This window comes from Mustela nigripes, chromosome 2, assembly GCF_022355385.1.
Source record: "Mustela nigripes isolate SB6536 chromosome 2, MUSNIG.SB6536, whole genome shotgun sequence".
NCBI lineage: Eukaryota > Metazoa > Chordata > Mammalia > Carnivora > Mustelidae > Mustela > Mustela nigripes.
In genome coordinates this window covers 101,582,736-101,599,594 of record NC_081558.1, presented here as the reverse complement: position 1 = coordinate 101,599,594, position 16,859 = coordinate 101,582,736, and the positions used below count along the sequence as shown (strand labels likewise).

Below are 16,859 nucleotides of genomic sequence, written 5' to 3'. Positions count from 1 at the left end.
GGCACAGAGGGAGTGGAATGCTGAGTGGAACAGCAGGGAGCCCAGCAGGTGGGCGCATGCTTGGAGCCTGGTGGTGTGGAAGCCGGGCGAGTGGAGGGATAGGCATCAGGCCCGAAGGAGGGGAGGGGTCTCAGGTCAAGTCAGGTGGGAGCTTATGTGAGCTTCTTGGATGGACCTCCTTATGGAATAGGGGGCTCCTTTTTGAATCCCCAGGAGCTAATTGGTGGCGGTGGAGTCCTGGAGTCCAGGGGGTGGCCCAGGAGCTGAGGGGAGCTGTAGCCCTGCAGGTCATCGGAGGTGGGGCCACGCCACGGCACCTGGCTGTCTCCAGGGGTCAGCGGGTGGTGGTGCGGAGAGGCGGCGGCTCCTTGGAATGGAGGTTGGGGACAGGGTTGGGGGAGGGGCGGGGCGTAGCGCAGTGCAGGCGACCGCGACCATCTGGGTTGGGCTCAGGCTCTGGCCGGCCAGCCAGCCGCCGATGAGAGGCTGTGGGCGGGTGTGGGGGGGGGTTGGGTGGGGGAGATAGACCTGCCTCCCCGGTTGAGGCGCTCTAGCAACCCCTGCCCTTCTGGAGGATGCTGGAGGCCCGGCCCCTCAGGACGCAGGGCAGTGACGCTGCGGCTGCCGGTGCCGCCGGAGGGGCGGGGGCTGCGGGAGGGTTCTGCTCCCCTCCCTGGCCCCAGTGCCCGGAGTGTGGGTGCCATGGGGGAGAGATCTGCGTATCAGCGCCTGGCTGGGGGTGAAGAGGGACCACAGGTAATGGGAGAAGCCTGGGGGTTAGCCAGGTACCCCGGTGGTAGACCCCATCACCCGCCAGTGAGCTGAGGGCCCAGCTCTGCTCTGCAGCAGCCTCCCAGGAGTGAGGGGTATCTGTGCTTCTGGGCCCCCAGAGGGATCATGGGGGTTGAGGGGGCTGGGTAAGAGGTGTTCGTGTGTGTAGGTGTTGGGTGAGGGGCCAGTGATTGGTGGTAATTACGGATTACAGATGCTGCCACCTGCCTCAGTGTCTCTGGGTTCTCAGGGACGCAATTAAACTGTCTTTTGGGCTTTCTTCCGCTCTCCATGGGAGCCTCCAGGAGCAATGCCAGGATTTGGGTGTAGTCTTTTATGGGCACTGAGTCCTTGTTCCCTGGACATTCCCACTTACTTTCCGAATATGCATATGAAGCCAAATGTCCTTGTTTGCTTTAGAAAAAAGATGATCCTGTCTGCTTCCCTTCTTGGAGATCATGCACTTTCTCTCTTGGTCGGCAGAGGGCGGTAGCTGATAGGACAAAGGGGGACAGAAAAGGTGGAGGGTGTTTTCCAGGGCTAGGAGAAGGGGTCCAAGAACTGCCTGAGCTCTGACCTCTGACCTCTGACCATGCTTTGCTTTTCCTCACAACCTTTTCCAGCTGTATTGCTAAGCAAGCTACTGAGGCTTGTTCTTACCGGACATCTAAGGGAAGAGTTAGGTGTGGGGTTCTGATGGATTTGGGGCAATCTTTTGGGGGGTAGTTAGGATTTTTAATCTGGCCATTCTGACCCAGCAGCCCCTGTCTTAAAGTAGAGGGAGTAATTTTTCTTAAATTGTTTCCTAAAGTCAGGTCCCCAGAGCTCCTTCAGGGTGGTGCCTGGTGGGAAGTAGGCAGTAGGCTTCTCTGAGCCACGGGTATTGTCTGCCAGGGTTTGGGGAAAAGTCAGTTCCAGAGTGACCTCAGCCTGACTTCATCTTGTTCATTAGTTCTGACCCCAGTCTCAGACTGGTGATTCACTGGACCAAGGGGAGGCTGTACCTGGCTGGCTCCACAAGCTTTCATGGTGATGACCTGGGGCTGGGTAAGAGGGACTGAGTGCTGGGAGTGTCCACCAATACCCACACCCCCTACATACCTATCCCCTCCAGCAACACCCCCCCCCCTGCCCCATGGGGTTGGGGCAGGAAATGGCTGATCTTTCAGGTAAACTCCCTGCTAGGAAGCTCTGGGTCCTAAGAGAGGTCCTGGAAAGAGAGCCCAAGATGCTAACTCCCCAAAACACTCAGCCAGCTGCCTGCCCCACCAGCCAGCTGGGGTTCCCAGAGCCGGTAGCCAGCTGGATAGGGACAAGAGAGCAGTATACAAGAAGTGGGCTCCCTGGGCATGGCTGCTGGGGGGTGGGGAGGGGTTGCTGAGGGAGACTGTGAGGACTTCCTGCAGCTGTCAGGTGTGTCTGGGGGCTGTAGTGAGGGGGGTGTGAGAGCAGCTGGTACTCTTGAGGAGGGGCAGAGGGATCATTTGTCAGCTGTAGGAACATGGGGGGCCTATGGGGGCTTGATGGAGTATCTCCAGTTCCTTTTAGCTGAGGCTGTTGTCTTTGTGGGGGTGTGCTGTACAAGAAACATCTTATAGTCTGGAATCCTGTTGCTTTGGGGTGGGGGCATCCCAGCAGGGTTGGGGGGCATATTTGTTTGTTTTGAGGGGGCTTTGGATCTAAGCCAGCTGGTCTGGGGGAGGAGGCACCCTGGATGTTGTGGGCAGTGCAAGGCAACCCCAGGGGAGGGGGTGGAGATTCCTCACCCCCACAACCCCCCCTTACTGTTGGCTGGACTGCCCCACTCTGGCAGGCTGCCGGACTCCTATTTCCGTCGGGCACCAGGGTAACGGGGCCACATTAGGGTCTGAGCCAGGAGACGCCCAGCCAAGGCTGGGACTTGGAGATGGGGGAGGGTCTCTGAGGGGTCTGCCTACAGGGCCCGAAAATGACTGTCTGGGGCCCAAGCCCCCAACTCAGGCTGTCTTCTAGCCCCCACAGCCCCAGACAAGCCCAGGAGTGAGGGGTATCTGTCCCTGGGAGCCTGTAGCCCCTCTTTGTACATTGCTGCTTGATTCACATAGCCCCCACCCTAAAATCCCAGGAGTTGTCTGCAACTATGGGGGTTGGGGTGGAAGCCAGAGACAGGGGGCCTTGTGTATGGGGAGGCAGGGGGGGGCCAGCGCGGGTGGCTGGGAGGAAGAGTCCCCCCATTCCAGCCACCCTCTTGGCAGTGATTCAGAAAGGTCCTTTTTCAGCCAGTGTCAGAGCTGCTCAGCTGGGGAGGGAGGGAGGAGGGAGGAGGGCGGTCAGGCGGGGGAGCCAGGGAGTAGGGCTGAGCTGTGACCACTGCACTAAAGAGAAGTCAGAAACAGGACAGAGCACCCAGGCTGCAGCCAGCCTGGAGAAGAGCTAACCTGCTCCTGCCAGACCAGCCAGCTGTGGAAACAGCTGTGCAGCAGAGAAAAGGGGCCCGCCCTCTTCTTCTGCCCCATTTCCCACCCTTGGAGTGGGATTTGGGGAACTCCTGGGACAGACCTCTGGTCAACTTCCATTCTGGGCAGAACCTTGAATTCAGGAGCTAAAGTCCCTGCTCCCCCACTTCTTGGGCCAGAGCCCCAGTGACCTGGTCAGGGGGTCCAACTTCGTGGAGATGCCAGCAGCTCGTCGGTTCCCTGGCCTAGAGCTCTCCTTCCCTCTCCTGGCCAGACTACGGCGACGCCTGTACACAGTGAGTGGGGGCTGGGGGTGTGAGTAGGACTGACTGGGGACTGGGCCAGGCCCCCCCGCAGAGCCAGCAGTTCACTGAGGGGTAGAGTACAGGAACGGGAATGGCTGAGGACTTGATAGGGGTTTTGGGCTTAGGGCCTCTCCCCTCGGCCCTTGCATCCTGGTTGGCCCCTGCATCCTGGTTGGTGCGTGTGTTAGAAAAATGTACGAGGGAAGTGTGCGCGCCAGGAGAGTGCTGTGCCCTGCGTCAGACATAGGTGTGGGACTGCAGGTGTGCTGGGGGCCAGGCACACGCAGAACTGGAGAGTGTGAGCAGGGTTGGGGAGAAGCTGGGCCAGTGTTCTCCCCATGCTCTGCAGACAAAGAAAGTTGCTGTGGAAAGGGCACTTAGCCGAGGGGAGGGGGCTCGTCCAGCGGTAGAGTCAGGACTGAGACCCTGATTGCTTCCCCTCACTGGGATCCCAGTGTTCTTCTAGTTCCCCGCACACCCCTACGCAGAGCAGCCCAGTTCCTGGGGCTGGAGAAGCAGGGAGGGGAGTGTCCAGCTGAGCAGGGAGATCTGTTCGCTGGTGTCTCAGGGAAGAGAAGCAGGCCAGGCTGGGCTTTCTGAGCAGCTTCAGGGGAAGGGCTCTGTGTCTCCCCCAGTCCTGACCACCTAGGGCATGGCTTTGAGCTGTTCTGAGGAGCAGCTGCCTCCAGGGGAAGGTGGCAGTGAGGAGCCTGGTGAAACTTGGAGCCTGGGCAAGAAGAGGAGGGGGGTCTTTAGACTGCTTGCCCTGCTGGCAGGCACATGTTGGGGCACACAGCGGGTGCAGTCCCTTTGGTCCAGGGACAGGGTAGTGGTGGTGGAAGTACTGGCTAGGCCGCCAAGAGCTACAGTCAGTGATTTTTCGCAGTGTGCCCTTGGGGCCTTCTTCTGGAAAGCGACAGCTTCCTGCCCTCTCATATCCATGCTCCCTTGTGTGTAACAGATAGTTTAGTTGAGGAGAGGTGAGTTAATGCAGCAAGATGCTTAGAACCGTGCCTGGCGTATAATAAGTGGAGTTCAGGTGTCAGAGTTATTTTTACTGTTACTCTTCTTCAATTAAATTATTAGAAATATGTCCTTTTTACCATGTGTATAGTCCCGCCAATATGATGTCACCTGTAGTTTGAAGGAGACACAAAAATGAGGATGATGTTTTAGGTATTCTGATATGTTGGGACGTTCTGACAGGAAGAAGCAGTCAGCGCTGAGCCCTCCAGTCAGTGTGGGGGCCGCGCCTGCAGGTGCTGACTGAGAGGGGAGTTTTGAAATCATAAAGGCAGGTTGCCTTCAGTGACATTTTTCTGACTAGCGAATAACTTGCAGTGAGTTCTGAACAAAACAAAGGCCAGTTTTCCCTCAGCTTACGCGTTAGTTCCATTGGAGGAGGGTTCAGTGTATATTGAAACTGCAAAATAACTTTTGTTCACATGTAAGATGGGATTCAGTTCTAGGTTCAGATGATCATAAACCTGTTTTTCACCTGCATGAACTAAGTTGTGTGGGATGTGGGACAGTGAGTGAGATTGCCCTGTATGTTACAGGATAACTTGTGTTCTTATCTCCCAACCACCCACAATATGCCTCTTGTGGACCCCCAACATGATGACAACCAAGAATGTCCCCTAGGGGGCCGTCCAGCTCTCGGGAGAACCATCTGGGTAAAGGGTCACAGCTTGAAGTTTGGAACACCCCTGTGGCTCAACTGCCTTTGCAGGGGGGCGGGGGGGCGCAGGTTTGAACTGAGGGCCTCTCTATCCCATGGGTCACTCTTTGTACTGCCCTGAACTGCCTGGGGGTCTGAAGTCCTGGCACTGGGCTGGCAGTGCCATGGGGAGTTGTGGGGGCAAGAGATGCGTGGCGGGCCTGAGCTGTCAGTGTCTGCTTTTCTGAGAGCGCCTGGTGGTGAGAGCTGGGGCCCAAGGCCACCTCTGACTTGTTGGAGAGCGGTTGAGTGGTCGCTGGCCTTTTCCCTCTCATGGTTCTTCTTTGGTGGGGAACTGAATGCGGGTCAGCCCTCAGCTCTGTGGTATCTTACTTGGACAAGGATGGGTTTGGGTTCAGTCCGTCAGGTTATTTCATTTCAGGGGGGCCCCTGTGTCCTCCTTCTCTAAGCCGCAGAGAGTGTACGTCACAGGTTGCTCCCTGGTGGCCCATTGGCTGATTATAGCCTACACTTGTATTTTGCTTGGCCAGCACAGAATACATATGCGTGTGCACGCATGTGTGTCTGTGTTTCAGGGTTGAATTGGCTGACATAGTTAAAAAGTTAGGAGAAAGATGTAATATTAAGTGAAAACAAGGAAGAGAATGGTGTGGCTGATGGGTGAATGTTGGGAGAAACATTCTGGAAGGATACGGAGAAGTCATTTATGGCAACTGGCTTTGGGGGTGGGGGGCTATGTGACTGTGCAGGAGTGCAGGGGGATGAGAATTCATGGCTCCTGTGTGCCTTTTGAATATTTTACCATGTGCATATATTACCTTTTCAAAAAGAATTTTAGTGGCGATATTTCACATCTAGATTCAGATTTCCAGTATTCCTTGAAAAAATTGGAAGCTTTAATGACGCTGGACAGTAGTCTGTAGTGACAGCGGTCAGTGGAGCTAAGCAGGGCTGCCTCTTTGAGCCGGCATCTAAAAGTCCACCCCAGGGGCACCTGGTTGGTTTAGTTAAGTGTCTGCCGTCGGCTCGGGTCATGATCTCACAGTCCTGGCATCAAGTTCCACATTGGGCTCTCTGCTCAAAGCTGCTCCTGCTTCTCCCTCTGCCTGCCGCTCCCCCTGCTTGTATGTCTGCGCTGTCTCTCTCAGTCAAATAAATAAATAAAATCTTAAAAAAATAAATAAATAAAAGGCCATCCCAGCCTCTGCTCCCTTTTTATCTTTCGCTTGTGTGGTCCTTTCGGGCACTCAAGTGGTCTCCTGTGGGATGGTCTTCGGATTGGGAGGGGAGGCTCTGCTGATGTCAGGCATTTGGTGGAACTCAGAGCTCATCTAGTCCACAGTGCTTTCTCTGGGGTCCATCAGGTCTGGGGACCCTATGGGTGGGTCTCAAGGGACCCTGTACCCCACCAACTAAAGTACATGTATATATGTATATTAATTAGGCTTTACACCGAGCATGGAGTCCAGTGCGGGGCTCAAACCCATGACTGTGAGATCAAGACTTGAGCTGAGATCAAGAGTGCCCACTTAACCAACTGAGCCACCCAGGTGACCCTAGAAAATTTTTATTTTTAAGTAATCTTTATGCTCAGTGCAGGGCTTGAACTCACAGCCCTGAGTGAGTCACATGTTCTACTGACTGAGCCAGCCTGCTACTCCTCCCCAGTTTTTTAATGAAAACCTTGTAAGAATGTATCTGTTTTCCTGGAGACACAATCAGTAGTTTTCGTGGTTCTCATAGGGTTTGTGCCTCTGAGAACAGTGGTGGCTCTCTGGTCACTCAGCCGCAGATGCAGTTGGGACTTAAGACCCCGACGCCAGGGCTTGGGCTGTATTCCGGCTGTCGCAGCTCAGTCCTTGTGGCCAGTGGGAAGAGCGCACAGGGCTTGCATGGCGTTCTGTACAGTTTGGGGGAGCGGGCAGGCGATTTGGGCCCTTCGTTGAAGCAGCTTAGCAGGAGGTGGGTGAGCCCAGGGCCCTCGGGGAGGGGGTCCCCCCCCCCCCCCCCCCCCCCCCCCGGCCGCCCGGCGGCCCCCCCCCCCCCCCCCCCCCCGCGGGGGGGGGGGGCCCCCGGGGCCCGGGGGGGGGGGGCCCCCCCCCCCCCGCCCACACCCTAGGTCCCTGAGCCGTCCCTACCCCTCCCCCCGCAGAGGCTGGGGAGCAGCAGCATGCAGCCGGAGGAGGGCACGGGCTGGCTGCTGGAGCTGCTGTCCGAGGTGCAGCTGCAGCAGTACTTCCTGCGGCTCCGTGATGACCTCAACGTCACCCGCCTGTCCCACTTCGAGTATGTCAAGAATGAGGACCTGGAGAAGATCGGCATGGGCCGGCCCGGTAGGTGGGGACATTGGCCTTGCCGCTTGCTTCCCCACTGACCGTTCACCTCTCTGCCCTCAGGATGGCCAAGTGCGTGGAAGAGCTCTCCTCCTGGCTTGGGGTGGCAGAGCCGAGGACGCCCGTGGCCTGTCCTGGAGCCCCCATGGTGGGCTGGAGGGCCATCGGTAGATGCCGCGCACCGTGAGCGCAAGAGAGCAGTTGGCAGTGGGAACGGTGACCTGGAGCTGGAGGACAAGGCAGTCTTAGAGCTCTGGAGACTTAGGATTAAACATACACCCTTTCTGGCTTGTTCAGACATTTGGGGATGCATTCCTTCAGCTCCTTCTCCACTGTGAATGTGGACTTGAGTCTGCCCTGCTCACCATTCTGAACCCCAGAGGGGCCGGGGTCCAGAGATCTGTGTGACTAGGAGAAGATAAGAAACCCTCAGATGGTTAATTTTGGTCCATTTTTTCTTAATCTGTCTCTTTCTCACAAAGATCTGCTGTATAGTGAACTCATTCTGTCTCTTTCCCATGAACCACGATCTGCCATGTCAGTTGAACTCATTTTTTTCCTATGTATTTATCCTAAAAGTACTGACTATAACATCTAGAAGCAATGGTATTTATTCCTTGCATTAGAAACTTATTAGTACATTCAGCTTAAAATAGCTAAATAAGTAATAACATGCTAAAGAAGACATTGACATAGGCTAGTTTTGGCTTAGATAGTTGGTATCTGATGCCAGGAACATAATAAAATGGGAGAAAAAACTCAAAAGTGGGCAAATTCTACCCATTACCATTATTTATTTTTTTTCTTGAATGCTGGAAAAAGACCACTGTTGTTCAATTTTGGTGGTTAAACGCCTCCCTCTTGTTCCAGAACCCTGCCTAGATGTGGAATGCGTCTGGTTAACTGTGGCCCCTGGTTGGTTGGAATGGTCTGTTTCCTGGTGTCACTGTGCTGGGCAGTACCTAGTGGTGGATGCACCCCAGGGGGACCAAGGAAGGATGCAGCTGGGCAGCTTCTCTGGGGGATATGAGCTACCTTAACAACATCTGAAACCCCTTCCTTCCCCGCAGGCCAGCGGCGGCTGTGGGAGGCTGTGAAGAGAAGAAAGGCCATGTGCAAACGCAAGTCTTGGATGAGCAAGGTGCGTGGATGAGGAGTGAGATGGGGCGGGCAGCCGCGCAGGCCTCCCTGTGAGGTCAGTCCTGGGGATCTCCCCCGAGCCCAGGCAGGTGTGATTTGTACCTGGTCCAGACCTCCCTCCTCCAGGGTCTTACTGGGCAGGGTGCCTACAGAACTGCCCAGCTAAGTGTCTCGTCCCCACTGGAGAGGGCATGTGAGTAGCCCGTGTGCCATGATGTCTTCCCGCCCCCGCCCGCTGTGCAGTCGCCTTGGGCGTGGAACAGGCACTTGCTGACAAGCATGAGGTAACCTGAGCCCTTCCTCTGTCTGCCTCTTGGGGCCAGTGTCCAGGGCAGAGTGGTGGGGACTGTCTGGACCCAGGACATCTTTGCCTGGCTTCCCTCCTCCCCCACTTTCTCTGGTCGGCAGGGGGTTTCTCTGGTCATCTGGGCCTGCTGACAGCTTCCTTCCCCACTGCCTGCTCCCCTTCTCCCTTTGTCCTAATTTGGGTCTCTGAAGTGGTGAGTCCCTGGTCTGACTCAGTGGAACTTTGCCCATTGTCTGGAAGACAATGTGAGAGGAAGTGAACCAGCCAGGGCCTTCCCTCCCTGCTTCTGGCCTCAGGGCTGGGGTGGGGGGTGGGCAGGGCAGAACAGCTGGACCAGGATTGGGCAGCAGAGATTTCCTGGCTGTGATCTGGCCAAGGGGCTGTCTCTTGGGACTCTGTGGCCTTTTCTGGGGACATTGTCCTGGTCCCTTGCCCAGGTTTTAGGGAAAGATGAGTTTGTTGGGTGGATAGAGGCAAGAGGGAAGAGCTGTGCAGAGCGCCTGGATTCAGGGGTGGTGGACCACCCCATAGGACGTCTTCAGGTTGGTCGGTGAACCTGTCCGGACCTGAGGCCTGTGTTCAGAGGGAGTGCGGGCGACACTTGTCTAGCTCACCTCATTGGGCAGTGGAGAGGGTCCCTTAAAATAAAGGCTGTGAAGGGCCTTTTTAGCTGAACACTGCCTGCAAACATAAGGTAGTTTAGTTACTGGGAGGAGGGACAGAGCAGAGCCTAGAAGAGGCCTTCATATTGGAGACACCTCCTAACCCATACAGATAAGGCTCTGCCAACCTTTGGGGGCCAGGGGCCCAAATGGAGCTCTGGAGCCTGAGGCCAAGGCTTCGGATGCCCCAGTGCAGAGGGCCAAGTCAGATCGATGGGGCCAACTCTGCTATTCAAGGCCTCCTTCCTCCTGTCCCCCGACCTTTGGCCCTGTCCCTCCACAGCCCAGGCTGCAGAATCCCCTCCAGTCTTCCTTTCTCAGCTCTCAGCTCTAGGCGCCCCTCCAGGAGCTCAGCTGTCTTCCCAGGCCTTGCTTCATCTGCAACCCCCCTCCTCCTGCGCACACACACACACACATTCATGGTCCAGCCTCAGGCTCAAATTATCCTCTCCCCTGGCAGGATGAAGGGCAGTCAGCTCCCCAGGGAGGGTGGAGACAGACAGCGCCAAATGGGCAACCCAGAGAAGGGGCCAGGGCTAAAAATGGAAAGGGAGGTGTTTGTGGAGGGCCCCTCGGGCTCCTGCCCATCTGCTCGGGTTAGGGGCTGGAGTCTGTGCTTGGGAGGGGGACAGGGAGGGACAGGTGGTGCAGAAGATGGGTCTGGAGGGGCTTTGGGCTCTCTCTGACCCCACAGCTGGGTGTAGGGCCACAGCAGTCATAAGCCGCATGCCTGTCAGTCCATTTCTGGCACATACCCTGAGGCTACACTGAGACTGTGGGTTCCTGTTTGAGGGTGTGGTCTAGAGGAGGGGAGGGCCTCCAGCCCGGCTGCCCCTTGGCAGCTTGGCAAAGCCAGGACCTCTCTGGAGGCCTAGTTGACGATCCTGTGGGGCAGGGCTCAGTGACCTGCTCCGGGACCTCAGGCTTCCATCTGGCCCCTGGCTGCCTTTAAACAGGTGTTCAGTGGAAAGCGACTGGAGGCTGAGTTCCCTCCTCATCACTCTCAGAGCACCTTCCGGAAGACCTCACCCACACCAGGGGGCCCAGCAGGGGAGGGGCCCCTGCAGAGCCTCACCTGCCTCATTGGGGAGAAGGACCTGCATCTCTTCGAGAAGCTGGGAGATGGTTCCTTTGGCGTGGTGCGCAGGGGCGAGTGGGATGCCCCCTCGGGGAAGACGGTGAGCTTTCTGGGTCCAGTGGGGTGCGGCAGAGGGACAGGCCTCTATGAGACTCTGGCATAGTGTCCTCAATGCTGCCTCTGAGGCAGGTCTTTCCCCTCTACTGGGATGTGAATGGGGCTGGGCATAGGTCGGAAAGGGGCTTGCTGTGGACTCCATGCTCAGCTTTAACTAGACACGTCTCTTTCTTTTTTTAAGTTACAAAAATAATGTACTTATTATAAAACTTCAGAAATTATTTAAAAAATACGAAAAAACAGTTGTTTGTAATCCCACCACTCAGGAAGCAGAGTTGGCATTTCAACTTAGTGAGTTTTTATGAATGCACAGACCTATGTAACCACTGCCCCGATCGTGACAGAGAACAGTCCCAGCACCCCAGAAGGCTCCCTCTTGTCCCTCCACTGAGTGTCCTCTTCCTCCACGGGAAGCACTCTTTTGATTTTTCTCACTATAGGTTCGTTTTTGGCCATATATGTAGCTTTTTGGGAATATATGTGTATATAAACATATATACACATATATTTAAGACTTCATTCATTAGAGAGAGACAGAGTGTGCACAAGCGGGGGGTGGGGGGTGGGGGGAGAGGCAGAGGGAGAGGGAAAAGCAGATGTAGGGCTTGATCCTAGGACCTGGAGAACATGACCTGAGCTGTAGGCAGATGCTTAACCCACTGAGCCACTAGGCGCTCCTTTTGGCATTGTATTTACAGTGTTTTCCTTCCACACCAAAAACATTTTTAGTAGTCCATTTATGACAGCATTTTAATACTCTGTCACCACACTGATCATCTCTTCTTGTCGAGTTGCTCTTTCACCTGGGCGTTTCCCCAGGAAGGGGAGGCCCTGCCCCAGCCAGGCCACAGGCCCCTGTGACGTCCTCGCCCACCCAGATGAGCAGACCCGAGTCAGGGCTGTTCGGACTGAGTCGGAGGGAGGAGCAGGCTGGCACAGAGCACTGGAGCCCGGCACCTGTCCTGACCCCACCCCATCCCCACCCCGGGCAGGTGAGTGTGGCTGTGAAGTGCCTGAAGCCTGACGTGCTGAGCCAGCCCGAAGCCATGGACGACTTCATCCGGGAGGTTAACGCCATGCACTCACTGGACCATCGCAACCTCATTCGCCTCTATGGCGTGGTGCTCACGCCACCCATGAAGATGGTGAGTGCTGCAGCTAGTGGCCGGGGGCTCAGGCAGGGTCTCTGGGCCCCCAGATCTGCCTGTCCCCCTGCCTGCGCTGGGCTTCGTCCCTCCACCCTGATGAAGGATGCGTGGGTCTCCTACCTGATGGGGCCGGGCCTGGTTCTGTGGCCACTGGAGCCTGTGTCTATCTTTGGGTTTTGTTTGTGCTCACTGGCAGAGAGTTGCACTCATCAGAGGGGCTGGCCTTAGAGTTTCATTTTTAGAATTTTCTAATCTGAGCCTCTGCGGTTGCTTCTTTCGGGGTCTCGGGTTCCCACGTTACCTGGAGGGAGAGGCTTGGGGAGCTGGAGAAGGCCTAGAGGTCCCCAGAGGACAGGCCAGGGAGGAGCATGGCTTTGGCCTTCAGCAGAGGATCTGGGAACCCAGCATGGGGAATGGGGGAATAGGACGGGCTCTGCCACACTGACTCCTCCTGCCTGCCCCATGGCCTCAGGTGACAGAGCTGGCGCCGCTCGGATCGCTGTTGGACCGGCTACGCAAGCACCAGGGCCACTTCCTCCTGGGCACTCTGAGCCGCTATGCTGTGCAGGTGGCCGAGGGCATGGGCTACCTGGAGTCTAAACGCTTCATTCACCGAGACCTGGCTGCCCGGAACCTGCTATTGGCTGCCCGTGACCTGGTCAAGATTGGGGACTTCGGGCTGATGCGTGCGCTGCCCCAGAATGACGACCACTACGTCATGCAGGAGCATCGCAAGGTGCCCTTTGCCTGGTGAGGGACAGGAGCTGCCAGCTCATCGGGTCTGGGCACTGCCCTGCTCCATCCCGGTCCCTGCATGCCCCGGCCTCGGAGCCCCCCAGGGCTTCAATGACCACAGTAGCCTTTGTCTTTTCTGGACCTTGGGTGCCTGTCTCGTGTGTAGTCCATCCACTCATCCATCTAGGAATTCTCTGGGCCTATGTGCTGGGTAGTGTGATGCACAGGGGTGAGGACTGTGGGGGCTCGGAAGGGCTTTCTGGAGGACTCCGTAGGAAGCTCCCGAAATGTCTGCAGTTAGCCAGGCAGACTGGTCGGCAAGTACGTTCCAGGGAGAGCTAGCCTCAGGCAGGGCTGGACCATGCCGGGCCTGGGGGACTGACAGGGACTTTAACCTGTGCGTGGAGGGTACCTGACCCTGTGCCAGCCCTTGTGTGAGCTTCTCCTTGCTTAAGCCATCGTGGTCCATTGCTTCCAGACACCCCTGAAGGACTGTGGTCCCCTCTTTGGGCTGCAAGGAGTAGGCCTGGTTCTCCTTGCCAGAAGATCCTTCTAACCCGGGTTGCATGGCCCCCTCTAATTAATAACCTACTTTATATGTGGGGTGACCACACATTCCGGACTTTGCCTATTGTTCTGGAATCAATAACAGTGCCCCCTTCATACCCAGGCATCCCAGGTGGGGTGGTAAATGATGAAGTCCCCTCATGACAGCCACTGTGAGACGAGCAGGTTATTGTCACTCCTGTTTCACAGATGAGGAACATGAGACTTGGGGATCTTGAGTGACTGTCCCCATGTCCCGCCCCCTTGGAGTGGCAGGGCCACCTCTCCAGTCCCAGGAGAGAGTCTCTGGTTCTGTTAGGTTGGCTTGCCCGACACCCTGCACCTTAGCCCCCCAGGGAGTGCCCTTCTGCTGCCTACACTGTGTGGCATTTCTCTGTCTCACCCAAAAGGGAGTCCCAGAGGGAGTGTGGGATACTTGGGTGAAGCTAGTATAACTGTTTCCAGCCATTTCGGTTCTTCCCCAGACCCTATCCAAATTTCCCACCCACACCTTCCTGCTGAAATGACCCAAATCCCAGGATCCTGCCCCAAATCCGGAAATTGTCCTCCTCCCACCACAGTTAGAAAACAGCCTGAGATTTCATCCCATCTCCTCCCCCTCACTGACTCTTGGAACCCCTGACCTCCCCCCACCCCCAACTGCTTCCCTGACCTGCAGACTTCCCCCTCATCCCGCCCAGGCTCCAGGGGAATAAAGACATGAGCATAGATGATTTTCCACAAGTCTGTGCCTCCCCCAGTCAGTAAGTCCTGTCCCTGATCACTTCACTCATGTCACCAGTACCTACTGGTGAGCCTGGCACACAGGCCCACCACATGTTGAGTGAGTGTTTAATATCCGGTGGGCGTGCTCTGAGAGGCTTTCTGTGTGACCTCTGCTTCTGTCAGGTGTGCTCCTGAGAGCCTGAAGACACGTACCTTCTCCCATGCCAGTGATACCTGGATGTTTGGGGTCACACTGTGGGAGATGTTCACTTATGGCCAGGAGCCCTGGATTGGTCTCAACGGCAGTCAGGTGAGGGGCCGGAGATGCTCTCCCTACGGGACGGGTGGGGGTCGATTGGGTTCCCTGTTGGAACTGGGTCTTACTCACTAGGACCCTGTCCCCCCTGTCCTGTGGCCTCCTATGACCTCCCAGATTGCTGAACAGAGAGAAGGGCCCCTGATGGTGAGGAGAGGACCAGACTGGGGCTGGCTTACCTTTTTTCCCTTGCCATGGCCACCTACCCAAGAGGCCCCAGCCAGAGGTTGAGGGTCAGAGGCCCGGGGATAGGTTCCTGGAGACCTTTTCTCTGGGGTCCAGGCCTGGCAGCCCACAGCTCCAGGAGTTCCATGGGCTGGAGGGAAGGTGGGAGGCGAGGATCTGGGGGCTCCGCTCATGTTCAGACTGTGCCACCCCACTTCCAGATTCTGCATAAGATTGACAAAGAGGGGGAGCGTCTGCCACGGCCTGAGGACTGCCCCCAGGATATCTACAATGTCATGGTTCAGTGCTGGGCCCACAAGCCAGAAGACAGACCCACCTTTGTGGCCCTGCGGGACTTCCTGCTGGAGGTGAGGGGAGGCCGGCACCATGGGGCTGGGGTATCCGGGCAGGGGTCAGGCCCAGGCTGGGCAGTGACCTGTGTCGGCCCCCAGGCCCAGCCCACAGACATGCGGGCCCTCCAGGACTTTGAGGAACCAGACAAGCTACACATCCAGATGAACGATGTCATCACCGTCATTGAGGGAAGGTAGGGAGAGCAGGGTTGCCCCTGCACTGCCTCAAGGGGTACGGGGTGGGGATGGCAGAGAGCTCTGCTGCCTCCATGGTTCCCATGACAGCATAGGGTGGGGGGAGCCTGAGCTGTGCAGTAAGGGGAGGATAGGCCTGGCTTGGCTCTGGAGTGCCTGGGGTTAAGTACCAGATGCTGCCGCTCCAAGGGAATGTTCCTGACCAGCACCACCTCCTTTACCCTTTCCCCACTCGGCTCCAGCCCTGGCTGTGTGGGTCAGGGCCAAGCTGCTGTGACGGTGAGGCGTAGGAAGTGGCTCAGTTGGCCTCGAGGCCACAGCTAGGGACTCTGGAACTCTTGGACATTCCTCTCATCTTCTTCCCCTTCCCTTCCCGCCTCCTCCCAGGACAGGGACTCTTGACTACCCACCTGAGTGCCTGTCAGTACCCCCAAAGCAACCCGCTCTCTTCCTGGCAGCCTCTGTCCTCCCACTGAGCCCCACTGCCCCTTCCCAGGGCTCCGCTCCACTCTCTGCTGGGCTGCCCACATGGGATCCCAGAGCCCTCTGTTCCTGAGCTCTCCCCACAGCCAGACACCTGGGATGCTTGCCTTTGCCTCCAGGCGGCATCTCCTGAGTCACGTCAACTTCCTGCAGCCCCTGTTGGAGCCCTTCTGCCCAGGAGGCCCTACCCATCACTCACCCCACCCTCTGTTATCTGATCCCCAGGGCAGCTGAGGAACTGGTTGGGGCAGCGCAGGCTTGAGGTGCCTTTGGGGTAGGGGGTGAGCATGGAGGACCAGGAAGAGGAGCGAGGCAGAGGAAATCCCCTGTGCTCCCAGCTTCTGTGACGCATGGCCAGGCTGGGGGGTAGGGGGTTGAGGGCAGGGGTCGCTTCTCATGGAGCCCTTTCCCTGGGCCTCAGGTTTGGGGATCTGAGCTCATAGTTAAGTCCTGTCCCCATGGGGGTTGGTAATGGAGGAGAGCTTCTGGGTTGAGTCAGAGTGATGGAGTGGGCCTTGGAGCCCAGGGTGCTTCTGGGGACACACACCCTGCCCTCACTGTGGCCAGACCAGGGCTCCCCTAGCCTTTGGGCCCAGTATCTGGAAATATAGATGACATATCAGCGAGTTGTGGGGATGGAGGTTTGGGGAATTAGTGGTGGTGGACAAAAGCAGAAAGCTTCTAGGAGGTGAGAGGCCCCCAGGTCAAGAAGGTAGCTAGTCTCTGGATTTGAGCCTGGGGGCCAGGCAGGGGACTATAGGCATGGGTCTCTGAAGAGCATTCTGGAAATAGGAAGATGCCCCATCTGGAGGGGCATGGCAGGGCCTTAAGTCGGAAGTCTGGACCCATATCATTCTCACCTTCAGGAACCTGAGGACCTTGGACCTGACCCTTTTTGTGCACCATAGCCCTTGGGTCTTTATTTCCTCCCAGTCAGTGGGGGCCCAGTGTTCCTCAGAAGGTGACTCAATTGCTGCTTGTGTTCTGGAGTGTGTGTCTCAGGAGCTGGTGGCCTGGGTTTCCACCAGAGCAGGGCGGGTAGCAGGCGGGGCCCCGGGGGAGCCACTCCTTTTGGGAGGCACCGTGGTCGTGCCCTGCCCCACCCTTGCGTCCCAGGCCTTGGTTGGCCCCAGCTGCGGGCGGGCTCTTGCAGCTGCCTGCCAGTGTGAGCTCCCTGGCTCCCTGGGCTCCTCCTCCATGGCCCGCACCGACTTGGACCATGGTGCCTGCACATGGTTCCTGGAGCTGCTCAGGAGGTGGGAGGTGAGGGGCAGCCGGCGAGGCTTTGGGGGTGGGTCTGTGTGCTTTCACTCTGGCCCCTTGTTTTCTTGGTGCCTAGATGTCTCTGTGTTTATTTGGCTGA

At 57.0% G+C, this 16,859-nt stretch overlaps 1 protein-coding gene across 18 annotated transcripts in view; it reads left to right on the top strand.

Moving 5' to 3' along the window:
* Window positions 1-16,859, top strand: part of TNK2 (tyrosine kinase non receptor 2) — a 45,743-nt gene that overhangs the window by 19,741 nt on the left and 9,143 nt on the right. For 8 of the 18 annotated variants that reach the window (XM_059391167.1, XM_059391162.1, XM_059391165.1 and 5 more), the window contains exons 1-9: window positions 3,410-3,502; window positions 7,345-7,525; window positions 8,596-8,666; window positions 10,591-10,812; window positions 11,822-11,974; window positions 12,450-12,727; window positions 14,168-14,294; window positions 14,687-14,833; window positions 14,918-15,012. In XM_059391167.1, coding sequence (XP_059247150.1) covers window positions 3,425-3,502; window positions 7,345-7,525; window positions 8,596-8,666; window positions 10,591-10,812; window positions 11,822-11,974; window positions 12,450-12,727; window positions 14,168-14,294; window positions 14,687-14,833; window positions 14,918-15,012 — 1,352 coding nt within the window. In that variant the 5' untranslated portion in view covers window positions 3,410-3,424. Of the gene's footprint in view, window positions 1-647; window positions 757-3,409; window positions 3,503-7,344; window positions 7,526-8,595; window positions 8,667-10,590; window positions 10,813-11,821; window positions 11,975-12,449; window positions 12,728-14,167; window positions 14,295-14,686; window positions 14,834-14,917; window positions 15,013-16,859 lie in introns of those variants that run through there. The other 10 variants (XM_059391173.1, XM_059391168.1, XM_059391166.1 and 7 more) reach the window with 8 other exon arrangements.